The sequence below is a fragment of the Danio rerio genome, chromosome 3 (assembly GCF_052040795.2).
Source record: "Danio rerio strain M-AB ecotype USA chromosome 3, GRCz13ab, whole genome shotgun sequence".
Lineage (NCBI taxonomy): Eukaryota > Metazoa > Chordata > Actinopteri > Cypriniformes > Danionidae > Danio > Danio rerio.
This window is the reverse complement of record NC_141023.1, coordinates 66,864,923-66,890,561: the sequence shown is the minus strand read 5'-3', so window position 1 is coordinate 66,890,561 and position 25,639 is coordinate 66,864,923. Positions and strand designations below refer to the sequence as shown.

Here is a 25,639-nt window from a genome sequence, read left to right as displayed (position 1 = left end):
GTTATTTAGACTGGTACTGTATTTTTTTTAACAGGGTACAAACGGGGACTGCATCTTAGTCGTCTTTTATTTCCATGTTTTGTTAAACGTTGAATATGACAAGACCAAACTAAACACGATCTGATGTATTTTACATTTATGTGCATCAAAGTTATTGTTTTTGTAGCCAGTGTTTACAGAGTCTTTACACTTCAAATTTTCATCCTACATTTGTTTTTTATTGACTTACTAAAAAAGGAACTTTGTTTCAGACCCATTTGGAGAGAATAAGGAGAGTGAAGAGGAGAAACGTCATGTTGAAGCTGGGAAAAACCCTAATTTACAGACTTCTGGTGTTTTGAAAAGGAGAGACAAGAATCGTTTGACCTGCACTCAGTGTGGAAAGAGCTTCAGAACCAAAAAGAGTCTTAAGCTTCACATGAGGATCCACACCGGAGAGAAACCAATCAAGTGTACTCAGTGTGGAAAGAGTTTCCGATACTCATCAAGCCTTAATTTACACATGAGGATCCACACAGGAGAGAGACCATTCACATGCACTCAGTGTGGAAAGAGTTTCAAACACTCATCACACCTTAATCAACACATGAGGATCCACACTGGAGAGAGACCATTCACATGTACTCAGTGTGGGAAGAGTTTCCAATACACATCAAACTTGAATAAACACATGATGATCCACACTGGAGAGAGACCATTCACCTGTACTCAGTGTGGTAAGAGTTTCAGAGAGACTTCACAACTTAATAAACACATGATGATCCACACTGACGAGAAACCATTCACCTGTACTAAGTGTGGGAAAAGTTTCAAACACGAATTGAGCGTTATTAAACACATGATGATTCACACTGGAGCGAAACCTTTCATATGTTCTCAGTGTGGGAAGAGTTTCAGGCTATCATCATCCCTTAATCAGCACATGAGGGTCCACACCGGAGAGAAACCATTCACATGTCCTCAGTGTGGGAAGAGTTTCAGATACGTATCAAACTTTACTAAACACAAGATGATCCACACTGGAGAGAAACCATATGCATGTTCTCAGTGTGGGAAGAGTTTTAGCCACTCATCACACCGCAATAGACACATGAGGACCCACACTGGAGAGAAACCACACACATGTACTCAGTGTGGGACGAGTTTCTCTGAACCATCATCCCTTAATCAACACATGATGATCCACACCGGAGAGAAACCGTTCACATGTTCTCAGTGTGGGAAGAGTTTCAGCCTATCATCACGCCTTACTCAACACAAGAGGATCCACACCGGAGAGAAACCACACAAATGTGATCAATGCAGCAAAACATTTTTAAGTGCTTCACAGCTGAAGATGCATCTTTCAGTTCATAGAAGCGAGAAGCCTTATTCATGTCCTGTGTGTGAAAAGAGTTATACAGTGGAGTCCAAATTAAAAAGGCATCAGAAGTCCCACACTGCTGTTAGACAGTATATGTGCTTTAAGTGTAAGAAGACTTATATTACAGCTACACAACTGAAACTGCACGAGAGGAATCACACTGGAGAGAAACCTTTCAAGTGTTCACACTGTGACAAGAGATTTAGTCTGTTAGGTTCTCTAAAATCGCATGAGAAGGTTCACACTGGAGAGAAACTGTACAAGTGTTCACAGTGTAGCAAGAGGTTTAGTCATTTAGGAACCCTGAAAAGACATGAGAGGATTCACACTGGAGAGAAGCCGTACACATGTGATCAGTGTTCTCAGAGTTTCACATACTTAGAGAGGCTTAAGAAACACATGAACATCCACACTGGAGAAAAGCTGCACAAATGACGCCAATGCAGCAAAACATTCTCTCCAGGGAAAAGGTGTTTCATGTCTGAAAATCAGATAATTCTGGTGTGAGAGATTGAGTGTGAAAAGTAGAGAAATTAACATGGGAATTATCAGTGAACAGAGTAAAAGACTGAGCTTTAGATAAAACACACCCAGTGGTGGGCTTCTGTTCATTTAACTTGAACAAAGTTATGAATGACCAATATGATAAAAAAATTTAATTCTAGGTCTTATGGAAATATAAAATTGTGTATCATCAGCACAAAATGTAAATGAAGACTATAATAATGAAATGTATGACCTAAAGGTAAATTATAAATGATGGCACTGACCCCTGAGGCACACAATTAATAGCTGACATTATCTGAGTATTTATTCTTAATCTCCACTGACTGTTTTCTGCCCCTTCATATAGGGATGCACTGATCAAAATATTTTAATCAGATATCTGTTCGTTAACACACATTTTTGCTGGATTGGGTATCGATATTCTGTGTTTATAAGCCATGAAGGCAGCCTATTATAAGGCAACAGAAAGTTTTTTCATGTAGACCTACTATATCTCAAATGTTCTGAAGTCGTTCAATGTAAAGAACAGATGAATATTCACATGGTTAAATTCATGTTCACCTCAGCACTTCCCTTTACTCTGCCTGTCAATTATTCTTCATTTATTCACAATTCAAACTGTGTCGTGTTCATCAAAACACAAGAAACTATTTGTTCCTGCTGGTTTAAATAATCAGTGGAGAAATGGATTTAGTTTTGCATTAAATGTGTTCATTTTCATCAGCAATAAGGAGTTGATTGCAGTTTCTAAATCATATTACGCTGTGTCTGTAAGTAAATTGCATTTGCTACACTGGAGTAGAGTTACATTTGCCCTATTATTTAATTGTTTCCATGAATGAAAATGAATGCCTTACCTTTTAATTCAAAGAAAATATTTTTTAAATAAGCAATAGCATGACTCATAAAAAGAGTACAACTATAATTCTTTATCAGGGCTCTAGACTTTTTACACCAGTTGCATCTAACTAAAAAAAATTAACCACATCACATTTTATACAGTTGTATAATTATATTAAAAATAAACAAGTCTAGAATATGAAAATTAGGTCATGTTTAAACTACTAAGGTAACCTTAACCTCCAAGCATTTTAGAGTGTTATTAAATCACTGCAAAATCAAAGTGTATATTCTGAAAAAGCAGTGTAAAAGTTTAAATAATAATATTCACCGTATTTTAAACTGCACAAGATATCAATATGCCTGTTCATTATAATGATATATTGATTTTCATATGTCTATTGTGAATATACAAAAAATTTACAACACATTTTGTAGTTTAGAATGACATCCTCCTCTTATCTGAATGTTAGCTCCTTGATATCACTGATTAACAGTGGTTGCGCATATTTTAGGCTAAATAAATTGACTACTTTCAATAAAACATTGACTACTTGCAAGCACAGCCTTCACAAAGCTATTAAAACATCTCTTCTACATATAAAGATGTGAATAAAAAGGCCAAACCTTATAAACAAGAGCTTTATAGAGTAGAAAGCCAAGTGCTACTTACCTTCAAATGGTTAAACAGTTGAGAAGATGCTAACGGACTTTTCCCAAAGGCACTAAAATGAAGTAAATATGCAACAGAAACGTGTTAATTACAATAACTAAGAAAGATCAAGATCAAAAAGCATTTTATGTCATATTTTAATGATTTTAGGCTCTGAACTTACCAGAAAGCCGTGAAAACAGCAGCGAGAGATGGAGTTTTGCTGTCTGACAGAGTGAGTGTTGTTGCCCCGTTTCCATGGCAACTCCCGCATTTGGATGGGACTCCGCACGCGCATCAAAATCACGCATCATTTACACAAATAAACATCAGAACAACATTACATAAATAATAAATCCGCTGTTAAAGTTACACCTTGATTTCAGTTGTTTGTTTCGTCACCCATGGGTGCACACAAATTTACCTACTTTCATAAACGTCTGAAAAGTACTGATCAGTGCATAAAGCAGCAGGAAAAATATAGAGTAAATTTGTAAATATATTGTAAACAGCATTAATATTTTGAGAACGAGAAATATCAAACTCCTGAAAGAAAACTGTAACTGAAACAGATGTTGTTAAGCTCACAAATATCATTAAAACATTATAAACTATTTGCTTTTAAAACATAAAAATTAAATACAGACTTGAATGTTGGGAACATTTCATCAAAGTTTATGTAAAACCAGTGCAGATCCCCCTATAAACACTGAAACCATGACAAAGTTAATATTATACTGAAGTAGGCTGAGATTATCTTTGAAAACCTAAACACAAAAAACATTTTTCTTCACAAATACTCCATTTTTATCTTTGTGTAACAGAAATAATGCACTCTGTTAAATAGCTACTATTTTTACAATTTGCTACTTTTAATTATTTTGTTCATTATTTGTGAATTTTATTAAGCGGTTATTTTTATTTGTGTCCTGTGATAATATAATACACATCGTCGTTTTTGTACCTCCCGGGTTTCCGTACCTCTTCTCTTCCTCTCCTCGCTCCGTCTCATTGGTCTCATTGCTGCTGTGCATCGCTGAGGGTAAGTTGTGTGGAGAAATGTTGCTGAAAACATTTCTTTTTCTTCTGGGAAAGCTAATTGTTTATGTTGTAAGTTTTAATGTTTGTGATGTTTATGAAAGCTTTATTGCGTGGTTTTGTTTTGTTTCGCAGCTAATGTAATTTTTGTAGGAATTTTCAGGTCTCAGAGTTTAGTATTGGTGCTAAAAGCAGGTTAGCAAATCGCCATTTTATACTAATGTAACTTGTATTTTGCAGTACTTGTACTTGGTGTCTTCTGTGCTCAAGTAAAAGTAGACTGGTTACACTTACATTGATTAAATTTATATTACATAAGAATTATGTGCATGGATATCTGTAGGGTGTAGATTAGGGTCTGAATCTCACTTGTCTTTGATTTTCATTTTATAAGGTTGAGCTGATCTGCTGTTGATCCTGAATGGCTTGTTTAATGAGACTCTAGTCTGAAGCTCATCAATATAATCGGAGCTGCTGAAATCCTCTTTAGCTCATATCAGTAGTTTCTGTTTTCACCTCATTCATTATGCTGAGGTGTAAATTCCCTCATTTAGCTCATTTTATTGGTGTCAACCGAGAGTGTAGATTTGCTTTTGATATTAGTGGGAAACTAATTTGATGATGACATATTTCTTCAGCTATTTTACATGTTAATTTGATCTGTGTCATGTTTTCCCACAATGACATGTTTTACCGGCTGGGTGTGATTTTGAGTTTGCCAAATATGATGTGATCCTGGATTAAAATCGATGTTGAAACTTGAACATCATTTTTGTTCAAAAAATGTAATTTATACCTAATCCCAACCTATAATCCAAACCCTAACTGTAGTGTTTCCCCTAAGTTTACAGTTTGCGAGCGTGACAGGGCTGTTTAGACTCACTCTACCTTGAAAAGGCTTACATTACATTTTGATTATTTTTAATCTTGGCAGATCTGCTCTTCCTACATTTCGAAGCTCTTTCTCCTTTGGGTGTAAATGCTGTAATTTTCCAATCAGCCCACAAGTGAAGATGATCACCAGAACATCATCAAGAAGTGAAATCTGCAAAGGCAAGAGTTTATTGAAGGACCGTGAGAACATGAGTAATCCAGACCCCTGCAAAACTACACATGAAGATACTGAACAACAAACAGGTTGGCAGTTGTTCCTGTTTCTTCATTAATAAATCTGTAAATGAAAAGCTTTGAACAATTCATCTGATCATACTATAACATACACTAAGTTTGGGGCAACTAAGATTTTTAAATGCCTTAAAGTAAGCTTTTCCAGCTCACCAAGGCTGCATTTATTCAATCAAAAACACAGAACAAATTGTGAAATGTCATTGCACTATTCACCTTATTCTCCGAGTATGAGTGGGCACAGCCATTTGAATCATTTTGGCTCGAGTCTTCCGGTCTCCTTCACTTCCATTCATTTTTAGACATTAAAAACAGCCTGTTTTGCTGCCTAATGTTGCAAACTGATATTTTCTTATAATATTAATCTACTTTGTCTGTATAGTCATGCAAACACTTGTTTGTAGAGCTAGCAGTTTGACCGTTTTCTGCCGTTTATTATTCCTAGTCATTTCTCCCATACGCAGCTGAATCGAAAGTTCTAAAACAATCGCAAAAACGAGCGCACTTCAGCATTGAAGAATAAAGTCAATAAAATAACTGTTCAAAAGTAGTTTATAAGTCTTCAGAGTCGCATGATCCTTCATAAATCACTCTTAATATTAGTTATTATTATTAATGGTAATAGTAATAATGCAATGACTGGAGTAATAATTTCATTTGAAACTACATACATTAAGACAGCAGTTATTTTGACTGGTACTGTATTTTTTTTTACAGGGTACAAACAGGGACTGCATCTTAGTCGTCTTTTATTTCCATGTTTTGTTAAACATTGAATATGACAAGACCAAACTAAACACGATCTGATGTATTTTACAATTATGTGCATCAAAGTTAATGTTTTTGTAGCCAATGTTTACAGAGTCTTTACACTTCAAATTTTCATCCTACATTTGTTTTTTATTGACTTACTAAAAAAGGAACTTTGTTTCAGACCCATTTGGGGAGAATAAGGAGAGTGAAGAGGAGGAACGTCATGTTGAAGCTGAGAAAAACCCTAATTTACAGACTTCTGGTGTTTTAAAAAGGAGAGACAAGAATCGTTTGACCTGCACTCAGTGTGGAAAGAGCTTCAGAACCAAAAAGAGTCTTAAGCTTCACATGAGGATCCACACCGGAGAAAAACCAATCAAGTGTACTCAGTGTGGAAAGAGTTTCCGATACTCATCAAGCCTTAATTTACACATGAGGATCCACACAGGAGAGAGACCATTCACATGCACTCAGTGTGGAAAGAGTTTCAAACACTCATCACACCTTAATCAACACATGAGGATCCACACTGGAGAGAGACCATTCACATGTACTCAGTGTGAAACAAGTTTCAGAGACTCATCAACCTTTAACAAACACATGATGATCCACACTGGAGAGAAACCATTCACATGTACTCAGTGTGAGAAGAGTTTCAGAGACTCATCACACCTTAATTATCACATGAGGATCCACACTGGAGAGAAACCATTCACCTGTACTCAGTGTGGGAAGAGTTTCAGACACGTATCGAGCTTCAATAAACACATGACGATTCACACTGGAGTGAAACCATTCATATGTTCTCAGTGTGGGGCGAGTTTTAGCCTATCATCATCCCTTAATCAACACATGAGGATCCACACCGGAGAGAAACCATTCACATGTCCTCAGTGTGGGAAGAGTTTCAGACACTCATCAAACTTTAGTAAACACAAGATGATCCACACTGGAGAGAAACCATATGCATGTTCTCAGTGTGGGAAGAGTTTTAGCCACTCATCACACCGCAATAGACACATGAGGATCCACACTGGAGAGAAACCACACACATGTACTCAGTGTGGGAAGAGTTTCTCCCAACTATTATCCCTTAGTAAACACAAGATGATCCACACTGGAGAGAGACCATTCACATGTTCTCAGTGTGGGAAGAGTTTCAGCCTATCATCACGCCTTACTCAACACTTGAAGATCCACACCGGAGAGAAACCACACAAATGTGATCAATGCAGCAAAACATTTCTGAGGCCTTCAAAGCTGAAGGTCCATCTTGCACTTCATAGAAGTGAGAAGCCTTATTCATGTCCTGTGTGTGAAAAGAGTTTTACATTGGAGTCCAAATTAAAAAGGCATCAGACGTCCCACACTGCTGTGAGACAGTATCTGTGCTTTGAGTGTAAGAAGACCTTTATTACAGCTACACAACTGAAACTGCATGAGAGAATTCACACTGGAGAGAAACCTTACAAGTGTTCACACTGTGACAAGAGATTTAATCAGTCAGGATCCCTAAAATCGCATGAGAAGGTTCACACTGGAGAGAAACTGTACAAGTGTTCTCAGTGTAGCAAGAGGTTTAGTCATTCAGGAACCCTGAGAAGACATGAGAGGATTCACACTGGAGAGAAGCCGTACACATGTGATCAGTGTTCTCAGAGTTTCACATACCCAGAGCAGCTTAAGAAACACATGAACATCCACACTGGAGAAAAGCTGCACAAATGACATCAATGCAGCAAAACATTCTCTCCAGGGAAAAGGTGTTTCATGTCTGAACATCAGATAATTCTGGTGTGAGAGATTGAGTGTGAAAAGTAGAGAAATTGACTTGGGAATTATCAGTGAACAGAGTAAGAGATTGAGCAATTGGTCTGTAATGATATGGTCATCAGGATCAGCACCAGTCTATTAGAATATTGGAGCGGTTACTATAGCTGTAATAATAGATGAGATTGAATTGATGCAAGACCTTACCAGAACTTACCTTTCAAGTGTGCCATGCCATGCCAGGCAATGCCATAAAAGTTCTGTAATAGGAAAAAATGATGTTACACATGAATATAAGCAAATATTAGGTCATTATACATCTTTAGTACACTGAGAATTTGTTTTCATTATTATTATTTATGTGGTTATTACAATATTATGTTTTCTTCTTACCTCTCTTCTTGTCTTTCACAGTTGTCGCATTATCACTCACTTGAGTCTATTGATGCACAGACATTCAGTTGCACGTCATGATCAAGATCAGCGTTTTTAGACAATCTTGGGTTAGTAGACCAGAAGGATCAAATTTAAAAAACCCATCTGCAATCAGGATCGGTGGGTGTAGATTGGATATTCAGAGTTCAACAGTGATGTTGGACCGCAAGCATAGCTCATCCACTGAAAAATGGCACGTTAAACAGCAATGTTTTTTATCGTGTAAGATGCCTCGACTTTATTTGTTGTTTTATGCATCTAGGATAATTTTTATATAATGTAGGGATGCACGATATATCGGCGGCCATATCGATATTGGACGATAAATGCTTTTTTTTCAAGATTATCGTTATTGATACGAAGTCTAAATTAGGCCGATATCTTTAAGACGATAAGTTAGGTAGTTGTACAGAACTGCCTGCCTCACGCATGGGTGGGTGGAACTTGTTTAGACTTGTCCAGTGCACTATAGTGGATCTCTCCTCACTTAGTTTATTCCTTCAAAGTCTGTGCTTTTTTCATGTGATAATGCTGTGCGTTAATAACTCAGTAAATAAATACGTTCTTTATAATTGTAGATATGTTTGATTGAGTGCCATTGTGTGTTTTGCTTTAAATCGCCTCAGGAAAAAATATTACATGTGTAAACATTACAGCATCGATGCACGTGTGCTAAACAACTTGTTGGGTTGTTTGTAATGTAATATGATTATCTGTTATTATCAAGGCATTGCGTGCCATGTGTTGTTGATGTAAGATTACAGCATGACTCAAAAATAGAGTACAACTAAAAAATTTTTTATCAGGGCTAAAAAAGGTGTAAATAGATAATTAGTTTTAATGTTGATTAGAAAAAACATGTCTGGCCTATTTAAGCTTAAAGACTGTTCGCTGCCAATAGGCTGGCCATTCAGTAAAGATTATTTTACTGTGTACTCGGTTATAATGTATAGTTTACAATAAAAATATTTGTAATTTTAGCATGTCTCACTGTCATTTAAAACATACCATAACACATCAGAGCTGGAGACCTATAGCATTGTGTAAACTTTATACAGAGGGGAGTACTGCACATCACACTATTGAACTCCAATATCTTTAAGGCAGATTATGTACTAAAGCTTATAATAACTTGAGAGATTTAAAAAATAAAAGCATTTTTTTAAAAGGAACACACAAATCTGCAACAAAGAAAACTTGTCACGTGGGATTCAGCACTTTTCATCTTGGCGAGAATGAGTAAGACTGCAAACCTAGTATTGATATAACCATAAGCAAGATAATATTGTTATAAATATTCCATTAATGATACTTAATAGAATATTTATATTTTTGACTGTTGAACCAGTCGTGGAGACTTTTAAAAACTGATTAATATTTTTACACTCTATTGTGACCAGTTTTTTTTGTCGCACCATTAAGAAATTAAGTCGCACTAGAGCCATGTGTTTAATAATTATAAGACGCTAAAATTTATAAAAGCTCATGGGAAGTTAAATGAACTAAGGTTAACTATTGGAGTAATATTGCACAGTGGTAATGTACAATAGCTCTATAAATAATCACATAATTTTCAATCAATAATTCAGCATAATGCAGGCCATATTAACATGTGAAAATGTTCATGATTGAACTATTAAGATAACCTAAACCTCCAAGCATTTGGGACTGTTATGAAACCACTGCAATTACAAAGTGAATATTCTAAAAAGCACTCTAAAAAATTGATTAATAATATTTACAGTATTTTAAACTGCTCAAGATATCAATATGCCTGTTCATTATAATGATATATCTAGTTTCATATGTCTATTGTGAATATATACACATATTACAACACATTTTGTAGTTGTACAAAATGACTAGAATGACATCCTCCTCTTATCTGAGTGTTAGCTCCTTGATATCACTGATTGTGGCTGCGCATATTTTAGGCTAAATAAATTAGACTACTTCAAATAAAACATTGACTACTTACAAGCACAGCTTTAACAAAGCTATTTAAACCTCTCTTCTACATATAAAGATTTGAATAAAAAGACAAAACCTTTATAAACGAGCTCTATAGAGTTAGCCTAACGTTAGCGCTACGTACCTTGCCTGAAACGGTTGAGAGTAACGGACTTCCTCCGAAGGCACTAAAATGAAGTAAATATACGACACAAACGTGTTAATTACGATAAATAAGTTAGAATGATCAAGTCAGGAATCGTTTTGTGTTTGTTTTGTATTATTTTTGGCTCTGAACTTACCTGAAAGCCGTGAAAACAGCAGCGAGAGACGGAGTTTTGCTGCCTGACAGAGTGAGTGTTGTTGCCCCGTTTCCATGGCAACACCTGCGACTCCGCGCGCGCATCTGTTAACCACGCAGCATCTACACAAATAAACATCAGAACAGCATTACATAAACAATAAATAATTAAATTTTATGGCACACTACCATTTTAACATGTTTGTAGCTTTGTTTTCTGGTTATGCTGAGAAGAATCACTGGACATACAGTATGTCATTTTCAAATAACGTTTGCAATTCTTTATACAAGACAGAAGTCCGAAATTGGCCAATATTTTAAAAGGATAATAAGAAAAGGAGTACACGATTTGCAGACTTGATTGAGCCCCCCTTATGTCCAAGAACAATGTCTTGTGGTGGGTGATTATTGGATATTTAATCAGCAATATTGCAATATAAATATTAAAACTTATTTTTTTCCTGTGTAGTCTAATATTTTGAGAATGAGAAATAACAAACTCCTGAAAAAAAAAAAACTAACTGAAACGGGTCACAAATACCATTAAAACATTATAAAACCATTAGCTTTTAAAACATAAAAAATAAAGCCAGACTTGTATGTTGGGGATATTTCATCAAAGTTTGATTGATTTCAATTGTTTGTTCCGTCACCCATGGGTGCACACAAATTTACCTACTTTCATAAACGTCTGAAAAGTACTGATCAGTGCATAAAGCAGCGGGAAAAATATAGAGTAGATTTGTAAATATATTGTTAACAGCATTAATATTTTGAGAACGAGAAACAGCAAACTCCTGAAAGAAAACTGTAACTGAAACGGGCGATCTAAAGCTCACAAAAATCATTAAAACATTATAAACTATTTGCTTTTAAAACTTAAAAGATAAAATACAGACTTGAATGTTGGGAACATTTCATCAAAGTTTATGTAAAACCAGTGCAGTTTCCCACTTTAAACACTGAAACTATGACAAAGTTAATATTATACTCAAGTAGGCTGAGATTATCTTTGAAAACCAAAACACAAGAATCAATATTTTTCTTCAAAAATACTCAATTTGTATCTTTGTGTAACAGAGTTAATGTTAACAATTATTTTTACATTTTGCTACTTTATTAATTTTGTTCAACATTTGTGAATTTTATTGACCACTTATTTTGATTTGTGTCCTGTGATGATATGATGCACATCGTCCTTTTTGTACCTCCCGAGTTTCCGTACCTCTTCCCCTCGCATTACTGCTGTGCATAGCTGAGGGTAAGTGGTGTGGAGAAATGCTGCTGAAAACATTTCCTTTTCCTTTGGAAAAATTAACTGTTTATGTTGTAATTTTGATTGTTTATAAAAGCTTTATTGCGTGATTTTGGTATTGTTTCGCCGCTTATATATTTTTTGTGGAAATTTTCAGGTCTCAGAGTTTAGTATAGTTTCTAAATGCAGATTGGAAAATCGCCATTTTATATTAAAGACACTTGTATTTGTCAGTGCAGATTTGTGTATATAGGGTTCAGATGTGCAGCACAGGCTAAAGACAATTTCTGTATGTTTATTGTCTTCTGAGGTACGTTTTATTTGCTCCATCAATCTGTTTACATTTTAACTACACGCACCTTTTTAGTTGTCCTCAAGGTGGCGCTGGATTGTGGTAGTTTATACAGATGTTTATATGTAGTATTTTCAGGTTAGCTTCAAGTTAATAAAGAAGTGCCAAGTGTTAAAATTGTGTTATAGCTAGCTGGAAAATAAAAATGATTTCCTGTTAATCAATGCATCCTCGTTTGAGAATGTCACAGTACATTACAGATTATGTTTGCAATTGTGGATAAAATTTAAAATTTATCAAATGTCCTTACATATTGTGTTTGAGAGAAAACTAATCTGACCTAGTACTAATATCAAATTAAATCTTGTGTTTAGATTGAAGGTTGTGCTTTGTAACTCTGACTCATTCATTCCTATTTGCTTTTAGATTTACCATAATCATTAATTAAACATTTCTTTTTAGCTATATTTTGATAATCATTTTGCCAATGTTAGGTTAATATTTGCAATATTTGAAAAGGCATAAATTAAATTTAGACTTTTTTTATCTTGTCAGATCTGCTTCTCCTTTAGGTATAAAAACTAGAATCTTCGCATCATTTTACAAGTGAAGACGAGCATCAGACCTTCAGCAAGAAGTGAGATCTGCAAAGACAGAGTATATTAAAGGACCGTGATAACATGAGTGATCCAGAACCCTGCAGAATTAAAGATGAAGATACTGAAGACCAAGCAGGTTGGTGTTTATTCCTGATTCTTCAATAATAAGCCTTTAAAAGAAAAGCTTTGGGTGGGCCCGACTGCACCACAGCGGGCGATGTCACAGTCCTCAATCTTTTAGCACTCAAAGGGTTTTTGAACTGCACTTAGGCCCTGTTTATACTAATACGTTTTTATTTTTAAATGCATACGTTTTGCTATGGTTACGTTTTCCATCCACACTACCCAATTAACCAATCCATTCACGTTCTGTTCTAGCGCAGTGGGCCAGTAATAAGAGCTTGAAGGCAGGGCAAGCACTGCAGGCTTTAACTGCAGCAAGTTGACATGTCAACTGTTTTAATCCATTCCTGAGTGCTGTGTTTGCTGTTTTTAGGTGCAAAGATGCATAATGCGTGAATGCCTCCTAATTCTGTGAACATTTTGCTGTAAAAACTGGTCGAACAACATCAATTTTATTTACACAAATGCTCCCAATTATATTTTGAGGTCGCTTGGATATAATTTCGGGCGCCTATGCGATCACAACGGTCGTAATTTCGAGCCCTGTTATCTGAGAACAAGTAATAGATTCAAAAGACCAAAGAGTCGTCAGATAGAGACAAGATTAATTAAATATCATATCAACAACTACAGTGAGATGAATTCCAGCGGAAGATCCTTGGTGAACTGTCTGATCTGCTCTGCTCTTATCTGGGGAGGTGCCCACAGAGAACCTGCTTACTGCCTGGAGCTCAGACATGCTACAGCGCTTGCCAGAGTGTCTGTGTGCGTTTTTAGAGGTGTAGTGTGGATCTGTTCAGAAAACGCTAGCTGAAATACCAGTGTGGATGCGAATTGTTTTAATTCTAGAATACCATTTTAGAACTAAAACATATTAGTGTAAACGGGGCCTTAAAGCTGATATATACTTCTGCGTCAAACGTTGGCGTATGCTACGGCGCTGACGCATAGCCCTTCGCCGTGGCCGTCGCTGACGTGCACCTCTCAAAAATATTAACTACACGTTGCAACTACACGTTGCAACGACGCGTAGCGCAAGCTTTGTGTTTGGATGGCTTGGTAGCACTGACAAGTCTGGGCGGGGCCGAGAGCCGCGCGAGATGGACGCGAGCCCAATGTAGCGATTGTTTACAAGTGTGGAGTCCCGTGAAGGAGCTCCTGATGGAAAGTTTTGTTTTGTGTTTACCTCATAGTTAAAGTTGTTGCACGTCCGCCGGTTCCTGCCTCAAAATGAGTGAGTTTGAGCCACTTGTACATCCAGGAAGTGTTTAGGAAAAGCAAAAAAGCAGCGAAGAAACTCGACACAGAGAAACATTAACACCTCACTGCCCACTAGCGTTTCAGAAGTGTTAATTCAGACAGAGACACTAGCGCAGAAGTATAAATGCACAGCTACGCGCGTTGCATGCGCCGGGGGTACGCCGGTCACTTGACGCAGAAGTATAAACCAGGCTTAAGTCTGACATATCACTTAAGACCTTTTTAGCAGTAGACCCAACAACATAGCTCTTAGGGTGCTTTCTCACCTAGACTTTTGTTTGGGAACCTGTCTCATTTGCCCAGTTAGCGCGGTTCGTTTGGCATATGTGAATCCACCAATCGTGCTCGGATCCGCGCCAAAACAATCGCTCCCAGATTGCTTGAATTAGGTGGTCTCGGCTCGATTAATACAAACTCCAGGGCAGATCGATTGTAGTGAGAAATCCCTCCTCGCTCTACAGACACGTCGCATGCGCCCTGTCAAAACACTAAACCACCACCCTCCCTGACAGCTGAGTGGGACTCTGCAAAACAAAACATGACACTCTGACCAATGTGAGAAGAGTTTACTTACACGTGACTTGTTTTAGCTCTTTTGGTTCGTTTAGAAACTTTGCCGTGTGAAAGCGAACCGCACCAAAAGCAAAAACCAACAATGTAACAATTTTAATCCCTGTTTCAGAACAACTGAATCGATTTACAGGTGTGAAAGCACCCTTAGGATAACTCAGGCACTCAAACCCCTCCACCAAAACAAGTTGGCGGTTCATGGAGGAGCTGAACTTTTTATTTTTTATTTCAGACCTATTTGAAGAAGATGAGGAGAGTGAAGGAGAGGAACGTCATGTCAAAGCTGGAGGGAAAAATAATTTAAAGACTTCTGGAGCTTTGAAAAAGAGAGACAATAATCATTTGACCTACACTCAGCGTGGAAAGAGTTTGGTCAACAAAGATAGTCTTACGCTTCACAAGAGGAACCACGCTGGAGAAAAACCATTCACATGTATGCAGTGTGGGAAGAGTTTCAAACACTCATCACACCTTAATATACACATGAGGGTCCACACTGGAGAGAGACCATTCACATGTACTCAGTGCGGGACGAGTTTCAGCCAATTATCAAACCTTAATCAACACATGATAATCCACACTGGAGAGAAACCACACACATGTACTCAGTGTGGGAAGAGTTTCAGCCGATCATCAGGTGTTCATAAACACATGAGGATCCACACTGGAGAGAAACCATTCACATGTACTCAGTGTGCGACAATTTTCAGCCGATCATCATGCCTTAGTAAACACATGAGGATCCACACTGGAGAAAAACCATTCACTTGTACTCAGTGTGGGAAGAGTTTCAAACACTCATCACACCTTAAAATACACATGAGGGTCCACACCGGAGAGAAACCATTCACGTGTACTGAGTGTGGGACGAGTTTCTCCCAACCATCATCCCTTAATGAACACATGAGAATCCACACTGGAGAGAAACCGTTCACATGTGCTCAGTGTGGGAAGAGTTTCATTCAATCATCAACCCTTAATCGACACGTGAGGATCCACACTGGAGAGAAACCATTCACATGTACTCAGTGTGGAAAGAGTTTCTCCCAATCTTCATCCCTTAATGAACACATGAGGATCCACATTGGAGAGAAATCATTCAGATGTTCTCAGTGTGGGACGTGTTTCAGGCAATCATCAGCCCTTAATCAACACATGAAGATCCACACTGGAGAGAAACCATTCACATGTACTCAGTGTGGGAAGAGTTTCAGACACTCATCACACCTTAATAGACACATGAAGATCCACACCGGAGATAAACCGTTCACATGCACTCAATGTGGGAAGAGTTTCTTACAATCACTGTCACTTAATGAACACATGAGGATCCACACTGGAGAGAGACCATTCATATGTTCTCAGTGTGGGAAGAGTTTCAGTCAGTCATCATCTGTTAAGCAACACATGTTGATCCACATTGAAGAGAAACCACACAAATGTGATCACTGCAGCAAGACATTTTGGAAGGCTGCAAAGTTGAAGATACATGTTAGAGTTCATACAAAGGAGAAGCCTTATTCATGTCATGTGTGTGAAAAGAGTTTTGCATGCCAGTCGAATTTAACAAGGCATCAGAAGATCCACACTGGCGTGTGAGAGTATCTGTGCTTTCAGTGTGAGAAGACTTTAATTACAGCTGACGTTTTGAAACGGCACCAGATCATTCACACTGGAGAGAAACCTTATAAGTTATAAAAAAGTACACTGCGACAAGATTTATTGAATCAGGACACCTAAAATCACATGAGAGGATTCACAATGGAGCAAAACCCTACCAATGTTCACACTGTGGTGAGATTTAGTGTATCTGGACCAAAGAGCAAAACAGTCAGTAATTCAAAGGGAAAATAGAAAACTAGAATATAATTTTATATATTAGACACACATCTGATGCTTGTATTTGTATCTTCATGCATTGGGTTAGGCGTTGCAGTCTCCATGTTTAGTCTGTTACTTCCACTGTATTTGTTCAGCTGAGGGAAAGGAACATGTCAACTTGAAAATACTTAATTTTCTCCATCTCACTCGCTTTTGAGCCTACTATAAAGCCTACAGATGCAGGATTTTAGTTCTTAAAGCAGATTTATGTTCATTAGAAAATATGTGTTGACTAGCAACAGGTTGACCAATCTTCTTTTTGTATGAAGCTGTGGTCACACTAGAGTTTGAGCATGCGAAATTCTGTTGTATGGTGCTGCGAAAAGGGGCAGAATTAAACAAGATGATTAGCCAATTTAAAAGCGAACGATTGGTCCATATTTTAAATTTCTGTCCAGAGAGGTCGTGTTTTGGTCCTCGGTTGGTGTCATGCAGTCGAGTGATGCGATTTCACAGGTCGAAGCAGGGTCGTCACAAACCAGACTGCTCTTCGACTGAAAATTAGAAAACATCAGGTGAAACTAGCAGCCTTACAACAAGAATTGGTCAGACCTGGAGACCAGTGACGGACAATAAATATCCGTGAAATTTGCAGATATTGGCCTGAATTAACAAAAAAAAAAACTTTTCTTCTCTATCGGCTTCTCTGTGACTCTCCTGCCAGACGGCCTCGGCTGGAGACAAACAACTTCCCCCGGATAGCAAGACAAGAAGACGCTCTGAATTCCTGCTCCCTTTTCCAAGGACACCTGTTAGACTCTACAGGCTTACGCATACACAACCACAGCTACAGATAGACCATCACCACCTAGCCCTGCATCCCCACATCTCTGTGCTTTCACCCACCGGTGTGCGTAGGCGGGTCTGTGACCAGCGCTCTTTAGCGTCAGAACCAGATGGATGCCGGCCTCATCAGAACATATCTACATCCCCTTTTCCCATTCCCTGTTGCGATGTTATGACTATGTGTTTATGTGCATGGTTACTGGGGCTTTTTCCCCCTGACTCACACTGCCCTTATTCAAGGACAATGTGAGAAGGGTGCTTCTCTCTTTCCAAATGTGTCTTGTTTCCTCTTTCTAAAAAGCTACCTCTCGTTGACCTGTCAACTGTCAATTCGTTTTTTTTTTTCGTTATTTAAAATCAATCTTTTTGATGGTATCAAATGTTCTTTTTTTGATTTATTGCTGAAGCTTTTATCACGGCATACACAGTATTATCATGATATTGACCTAAGCTGCAAAAAAGTTTACTTTAACTGGTATAATACCAAGAAACTCTTTAGTGTATCACCTTATTATACATGTTCAGAGTAAACAAAATGTTTCAAATGAATTACACTGCAAAAGAATTATAAGTACAAAAGACAATACCTGACACTAAAGTCTTATTGGAAATAGTATTAATAATTATTAATATTAGTAATTAATATTACTTAGAATAACAACTGAATTATATATTTTTTAAATCATTTAGATTCTAATTTTTTTATCTGTTAATAGAAGCTAAAATTAATAAAAGTTACTAAATTTAACTATTAAGATAACCTAAAACTCCAAGCATTTGACACTGTTAAGAAACAACTGCAAATGCAATGTGAATATTCTGAAAAAGCAGAGTAAAAGTTTGATTATTAATATTCACATAATTTTAAAGTGCCCACTTCAATATCAACAGTGTGCCTGTTAATTATAACAATAAAATGAATTTCATATCTATTGTGAATATAATATCACAACATTTTGTAGTTTAGAATGACATCCTCCTCTTATCTGAATGTTAGCTCCTTGATATCACTGATTAACAGTGGCTGCGCATGCTTTTAGGCTAAATAAATTGACTACTTTCAATAAAACATTGACTACTTACAAGCACAGCCTTTACAAAGCTATTAAAACCTCTCTTCTACATATAAAGATGTGAATATAAAGCCAAAACCTTTAAAAACAAGAGCTATATGTAGTTGGCCTAACGCTACGTACCTTGTCTGAAAACAGTTGAGAAGATGCTAACGGACTTTTCCAAAAGGCACTCAAATGAAGTAAATATGCAACAGAAACGTGTTAATTACGATAAATAAGAAAGAAAGATCAAATCACAAAAGCATTTTATGTTATATTTCTTTGATTTTAGGCCCTGAACTTCCTGAAAGCCGAGAAAACAGTAGGGAGAGACGGAGTTTTGCTGCCTGACAGAGTGAGTGTTGCTGCTCCGTTTTCATGGCAACTCCTGCATTTGAACTCAGCGCGCGCATCCATTAAACACTTCAAAATCACGCAGCATTTACACAAATAAACATCAGAACAGCATCACATAAACAATACATCAGCTGTTCAAGTTCAATCTTGATTTCGCTTGTTTGTTTCATCACCTATTAGTGTAGGTGAACACAAATTGACCTACTTTTATTAGAAACGTCTGAAAAGTACTGATCAGTGCATGAAGCAGCAGGGAAAAAATAATGTTAAAGGGTTAACAGCAGTGACACCATTTTTGACAATTTAAATGTATTTACATGCCAGAGTACAACATTAATATGTTTGTAGACATTTTTTACTGGTTATACTGTGAAGAAATAAACATATGTCTACATATTTTCAGAGAGAAATGACTTTTGCCATTCTTTATACAAGACAGAAATTCGATCTTGGTTTATTTTTGGACTAAATTTATTGGGCCAAACAAATTAGTGATTGTATTAGCAATAAGTAATTGAATAAGCAATATTGTTATATGAATAATAAAAAAGTTTTTCCCTGTGTAGCGTAGTTTAAAAAAATAAAATAAAACAAAATCTCCTGAAAAAATCCCTGTAGAAACTGTTATTTTAAAGGTCACAAATATCACTAAAACTTTTAAAACATAAAAATTAAAGCCAGAATTGTATGTTGGGGACCTAAACGCAAAAAAAACAAACATTTTTTTTCTTTAAAATATTAAATTTTTATCTTTGTGCAATAAAGTTAATGCACTCTGTAACTATATTTATTAATTTTGTTCAACATTCGTGAATTTTATTTTTAATTGTCCTGTCCTGTGACAATAAGATGCACATCGCCCTTTTTGTACCTCCCGAGTTTCCGTACCTCTTCCCTCACATTGTTACATGCAATGCATTGCTGAGGGTAAGCTTGGAGAAATGCTGCTGGAGACATTTAATTTACTTCTGGAAAAACTAACTGTTTATGTTGTAATTTTAAATGTACGTAATGTCTATGAAAGCGTTTCGTGATTTTATAATTGTTTCGCCGCTAATATAATTTTTGTGTGAGTTTTCAGGGCTCAGAGTTTGGTATTGATGCTAAATGCAGGCTAACAAATCGCCATTTTCTGTGTAACTTGTATTTGTCAGTGCAGATTTGTATATATAGGGTTCAGATATGCAGTTCATGCCGAAGACTATTCATGTGCGTTTATAGTCTTCAGAGATGCGTTTTATTTGGTCCATAAATCCGTTTACATTTCAACTACACGCACCTCTTTAGTTGTCCTCAAGGTGGCGCTGGTTCATGTTAGTTCATAAAGATTTTTGCTTGTAGTATTTTCAGGTTAGCTTTAAGTCATTAGTGTTAAAATTGTGTTGTAGCTAGCTGGAAATGCTAATTCCTGTTAATACATTTATTTTCTAAAATGTCACAATACATTACACATTATGTATGCAATTGTGGATAAATTATCAAATTTCCTTACATACTGATGTGTAAATTCCCTCATTGAGCTCATTTTATTGGTATTAACCAAGGGTGTAGATTTTCTTTTGATATTGTTGGGGAACTTATTTGATGATATGACGTATTTCTACAGCTATTTTACATCTATTTCAGTGTAAACTTGATTTATATCATGTTTCTGTTTTGCTGTTTTTGTGTAGCTACACAGTGACATGTTTTACCGGGTGGGTGTGATTTTGATTTTGCTAAATATGATGCGATCCTGGATTAAAACCGATGTTGAAACTGGAACATCATTTTTGTTTAAAAAAAAAAAAAAAAGTAATTTATACCTAATCTCTACCCATAAACCAAACCCTAACTGTAAATTATGCCCCAAATCAGAGGGGGACAATGGTTGGCTAACAATCATGTAGAAGTGCATAACCCTAACTGTAAGCCTCAACTAAATATTAACTGTGAACTTATCCCTTAATTCTGATTGGCTGATTGGAATGTACTTCATTTTACATAGATGCTGATCCAGAAACATGTCCTACTTGATCAAATCACACTGACCATGTTTACTGTTAGTATTTACAGCAGTGGAAATAAAGATTTGAATAGCACAATAGCTAAACTATTGTGATGCTACATGATTAAATGAATTGACAATCTTGTAAGTAATCTAATATATTTGCATACATGTTTGCTTTGGATTGTTGCAAAGCGTAGAATCTTATTGCCATCATTATAATGATGCATTAAAATATCAGACTAGCCCATTTTTAATATCTTCATATTGTGCCAATGTAAGTGTAACAATGCATCATCATTATGTAGTATTTATTTATGTCTTTTCACACGCTTGACTGAGAATAATTTGTCTCTTTCTCTCCTGTTCATCTTTCATGTGTTTAGATTGATGGCTTTGCTTACTGCCTCATACATTCCTATTTGCTTTTAGATTTACCCTAGTTATTAATTAAACATTTATTTGCATCATATAGCTATATTTTGATAACCATTGTCCTAATGTTATCCGTTAATATTTTAGTTATAATATTTTTTTATAATGAGATGATGCTCACTTTACACAAGATAGTTTTATAAACAACATAAATTGCATTTCGATTATTTTTAATCTTCCCTGATCTGCTCCTCCTTCAGGTATAAATGCTGGAATATTCCCATCACTCCACAAGTAAAAACGAGGGAACATCAGGAAGAAGTGAGATCTGCAAAGACAGAGTTTATTGAAGAACCGTGAGAACATGAGTAATCTAGAACCCTGCAGAATTAAAGATAAAGATCCTGAACGTCAAACAGGTTGGTGTTTATTCCTGATTCTTCAATAATATGCCTTTAAATGAAAATATTTTAACAGTTCATCTGATTGATTGTACAAAGGCAGTGGTTCTCAAACTCCGGTGCTGCATCATTGGTTAAATAATTTTTAAAAATGTGTTCGTAGTTATGTAAAATAATGCGTGATTTCAGTTAATTTATCTATTTGGTAAAGCAGCATGGCTTAAGATTTAGATTAACTCAGATTTAGGCTAATTCAGTGGTTCTCAAACTGTGGGCTTCCTTCTAGTGGTACGTAGGGGAATCCAAATGTCATATGTACATGCAACATATATTTCAAAATTTATCAAAAAATGGTTCAAATATGAATATGATGGCATATAGCCTATATTTTTGAGGTCCAAGCAGCATTTCCAGGTTTTGATGAATAAAATACTGTAGGTTAACACTTTACATTTAAGTTCAGGAGTTTTTTTTTTTACTTTTTAAGAACAGTAGCCTACTATTTTTAATGAACTTTTAAAAGCACATTTTAATTTAAACGTAGATATTTTATTTCATGTATTTATTTCACCGCTTGTACTTAGTAATTTTAGTGTAAACCTCAGACACTGTTGGTTTGTTCCTGTCAGTTGTGGACCTTTTTTACCAACCAAGTTTGTGGACACCATTATACCGACACTGATCACTCTGCCTGTTTATGCGAGAGTCCTGCGGAAAAAGTGATTGACAATTGGTAATTTGTGTGTAACTTATCTTTATTTATTCATGATTTGGTTATGGGTAGAACAAAGACGATGCAGGTGAGGTAGTTAAAATGGTAGGCTACAAATAATGAATTAGTTATGAATGAATGAATGAATTATAATTAATTCACCTCCACCTATGACGACGATGCCATCGTCCATCGCAATGTTTCACATCGCCCAACCCTAGTCCAAGCAACATTTCCAGGTTTTGAATTAGCTACTATATGTTAATTCTTTACATTTACGTACAGCAGTTTTTTTTTAACTTTTTAAAATTAATTTTTAATTAACTTTTAAAAGCACAATTTAATTTAAAAGTTGACGTTTTATTGTATTTATTTATGTTTTTACCTTTAAGTTTTTACCAGTATAATGTTCAAACTCTTTATAATGTTAAAAGTGGCTGACAATAATAAATACTAGGAATTATAATAATGGCAATTAATCTGCCTTGTTTTTGAACTGTGCAGAGCTGTAGCTGCTTGATAACCTTACCACGCTACTGTATTTCAATATTGGTCATTATGGTGGTACTTGGAAGACAAAGTTTGAGAAGCACCACTAGGGCATATATTTATTACAGTGTAAAAAACACTAAATCTCAGTTGTCTTTTACTTCCATGTTTTGATCAAATAGTAAGTAAAAGGAGGTTTGTTAAACATTTAAAATGATAAGAAAAAACTAAATATGGTCTGATTTAGATTACATTAATGTGCATCAAAGTTACAGTTTGTGTAGCCAGTGTTTACAGAGTCATTTCACTTCAAATTTTCATCCGATTTTTTTATGACTTGCTAAAAACTTAACTTTTTTTTTTTTTTTAATTCAGACCTATTTGAAGAAGATGAGAAGAGTGAAGAGGAGGAATGTGCTGTTGAAGCTGGGAAAAAATGTAATTTACAGACCTCTGGTGTTTTGAAAAGGAGAGACAGCAATCGACTGGCCTGCACTTATTGTGAAAAGAGTTTGGGAAGCAAACATATTCTTAAGATTCACATGAGGATCCACACCGGAGAGAAACCGTTCACATGTAGCGAGTGTGGGAAGAGTTTCAGACAATTGCCACACCTTAATAGACACATGATGATCCACACCGGCGAGAGACCATTCACATGCACTCAGTGTGGAACTAGTTTCAGCCGAACATCAACCCTTAATAAACACATGAGGATCCACACTGGAGAGAAACCATACACATGTACTGAGTGTGGGAAGAGTTTCAGCCTATCGTCATCCCTTAATGAACACATGTTGATCCACAATGGTGAGAAAACACACAAGTGTGATCAATGCAGCAAAACATTTCTAAGGGTTAAAGACCTCAAGGTCCACGTTAGAGGTCATAGTAATGAGAAACCCTATTCATGTTCTGTGTGTAAAAAGGGTTTTACAGTGCATACACGTTTGATAACCCATCAGAAGATCCACACTGGTGTGAGAGAGTATCTGTGCTTTAAGTGCGAGAAGACTTTTATTTCAGCTGCACAACTGAAATCACATGAGAGGATTCACACTGGAGAGAAACCTTATAAGTGTTTACACTGCGACAAGGAATTCAGTCGATCAGATCAGCTGAAATCACATGAGAGGATTCACACTGGAGAGAAACCTTATTCGTGTTCACACTGCGACAAGGAATTCAGTCGATCAGAACATCTGAAAGAACATGAGAGGATTCACACTGGAGAGAAGCCGTACGCCTGTTCACACTGCGACAAGAGATTCAGACAACCAAAACATCTGAAAGCACATGAAATGATTTACACTGGAGAGAAACCTCATTCGTGTTCACACTGCGACAAGAGATTCAGTCGATCAGAACAACTGAAATCACATGAGAGGATTCACACTGGAGAGAAACCGTACACCTGTTCACACTGCGACAAGAGATTCAGACAACCAAATCAGCTGAAATCACATGAGAGTATACACACTGGAGAGAAACCGTACACCTGTTCACACTGCGACAAGAGATTTAGACGACCAGAAAAACTGAAAGAACATGAGAGGATTCACACTGGAGAGAAACCTTACGCGTGTTCACACTGCGACAAGAGATTCAGGCGAGCAGATCAGCTGAAATCGCATAAGAGGATTCACACTTGAGGGAAACCAAATGCATGCGATCAGTGTCTACAGAGTTTTAAATACTCAGTGCAGCTTGAAAACCACATGAAAATCCACACTACACCGCTGAAACCGCACATCACGTGACCACACACACACTCTGGCACTCGCTGCAAAGCTCCAGGCAGTCAGCGGGTGCTCTGTGCGCAGGTCAGACAGTTCACCAAGGATCTTTCGCTGGATTTCATCTAACTAGATGTTAAACATGACATTTAATGGCTCGTTTACACTGAGTGGCACAGTATGGTAGGCTATAGGTGACCTGTATCAGGCTTGCCTTCCCACTGGCAATAGGGTACTAATGTTATCCTTTTGGTGGATGTGGTGCAGACAGTACACATTTAGTCCTTATTTGGGTTTAAAAGCACGCTACAGCTCACAGTCAGTGCAAAGCTCTTATGTGTGTCTGTAATTTTCAGTATCGCATGTAGCCTCTGTTTGAAAGTAATTCCGTCATTCAGACTTCATAATAGTCCTAAAGGCTATGATAATAGTGTCAGTTCCTTCATCTTCCAGGTTGCTGAATAAAACATTTGCTCCTTAGTTTTTTCCGGCTTCTCTTTTTTTTTGTTAATAAAAGCATACCGAACCGTACCACTCAGTGTAAGCGAGCCATAATTCATCTAGTCTTTATCTGACGACTCTTTGGTCCATTGAATCTATCACTTGTTCTCAGGTAACGTATTTTGGCTGAGCACAAAGAAAGGTTAATACATTAATTTATGTAACCGTGTACACTGATTCTGCTCTTTTGACTGATTGCTTGCCTTTATTGTATGTACTTATTGTATGTTATGCTTTTGGAATGGCCATCACCAATTATTAAAACTGATATTCAGCAAAAAAAAAACAGGATATGCTTTGTATTTTTCGAAGAAAATGAAAGGAGGCAGTGATGTTATAGGCTCCGTTTTGGTGTAAACAGTGAAGATGACGGTCATCTAAATATGCTGCTGTACGATGCCTCAACAATATTGGTGTTTAAGTTGCTAATATCTATATGAAAATAGGCATTTCCTTATCTCTTGTTTTAATGTTATTGTTAAGATGATTCATAGAAAGGCTAGTAATAAACATTTACAAACGAGTA

At 36.6% G+C, this 25,639-nt stretch overlaps 3 protein-coding genes and 1 long non-coding RNA gene across 12 annotated transcripts in view; 3 read left to right on the top strand and 1 right to left on the bottom strand.

The window, feature by feature from the left end:
- Positions 1 to 9,463, top strand: part of LOC101884750 (uncharacterized) — an 11,826-nt gene extending 2,363 nt beyond the window's left edge. The window contains 3 exon segments of the mRNA XM_087245490.1: positions 252 to 1,833; positions 5,335 to 5,537; positions 6,460 to 9,463. Of these exon segments, the coding sequence (XP_087101616.1) occupies positions 252 to 1,833; positions 5,335 to 5,537; positions 6,460 to 8,006 (3,332 nt within the window). The 3' untranslated portion in view covers positions 8,007 to 9,463.
- LOC147846147 (uncharacterized) lies at positions 8,262 to 18,833 on the bottom strand. The gene is made up of 5 exons (XR_015481485.1): positions 18,697 to 18,833; positions 10,736 to 10,839; positions 10,579 to 10,621; positions 8,442 to 8,487; positions 8,262 to 8,308 (listed from the first exon to the last, which is right to left on the bottom strand). It is a non-coding gene; the product is annotated as an uncharacterized LOC147846147 (long non-coding RNA).
- On the top strand, positions 11,939 to 16,677 carry LOC103908714 (uncharacterized). Of its 2 annotated transcripts, XM_087245391.1 has the most exons (3): positions 11,939 to 11,995; positions 12,837 to 13,016; positions 15,066 to 16,677. In XM_087245391.1, the coding sequence occupies exons 2-3, from the start codon at positions 12,962 to 12,964 to the stop codon at positions 16,430 to 16,432; spliced, it is 1,422 nt and encodes a 473-aa protein (XP_087101517.1). In that variant the 5' UTR covers positions 11,939 to 11,995; positions 12,837 to 12,961; the 3' UTR covers positions 16,433 to 16,677. The 2 variants fall into 2 exon arrangements, with proteins under 2 accessions (XP_087101517.1, XP_087101518.1); XM_087245392.1 differs by lacking the exon at positions 11,939 to 11,995 and having other exon boundaries at positions 12,887 to 13,848; positions 13,894 to 16,677.
- Positions 15,139 to 25,639, top strand: LOC147846146 (uncharacterized). Of its 8 annotated transcripts, none has more exons than XM_087245408.1 (5): positions 15,139 to 16,627; positions 18,848 to 18,910; positions 21,535 to 21,693; positions 23,252 to 24,576; positions 25,152 to 25,639. In XM_087245408.1, exons 3-4 carry the CDS (start codon positions 21,639 to 21,641, stop codon positions 24,526 to 24,528), a joined length of 1,332 nt encoding a protein of 443 aa, XP_087101534.1. In that variant the 5' UTR covers positions 15,139 to 16,627; positions 18,848 to 18,910; positions 21,535 to 21,638; the 3' UTR covers positions 24,529 to 24,576; positions 25,152 to 25,639. The 8 variants fall into 8 exon arrangements, with proteins under 8 accessions (XP_087101534.1, XP_087101535.1, XP_087101531.1 ...); XM_087245409.1 differs by lacking the exon at positions 15,139 to 16,627 and adding an exon at positions 18,574 to 18,755; XM_087245405.1 differs by lacking the exon at positions 15,139 to 16,627 and having other exon boundaries at positions 18,777 to 18,910.

Bases quoted from the DNA above. Each gene is read 5' to 3' on its own strand.
- LOC103908714 (XM_087245391.1), top strand. From the start codon at position 12,962: ATGAGTGATCCAGAACCCTGCAGAATTAAAGATGAAGATACTGAAGAC. The intron at 13,017-15,065 runs GTTGGTGTTTAT...TTTTTATTTCAG, and splicing joins AGATACTGAAGACCAAGCAG to ACCTATTTGAAGAAGATGAG.
- LOC147846146 (XM_087245408.1), top strand. From the start codon at position 21,639: ATGAGTAATCTAGAACCCTGCAGAATTAAAGATAAAGATCCTGAACGT. The intron at 21,694-23,251 runs GTTGGTGTTTAT...TTTTTAATTCAG, and splicing joins AGATCCTGAACGTCAAACAG to ACCTATTTGAAGAAGATGAG.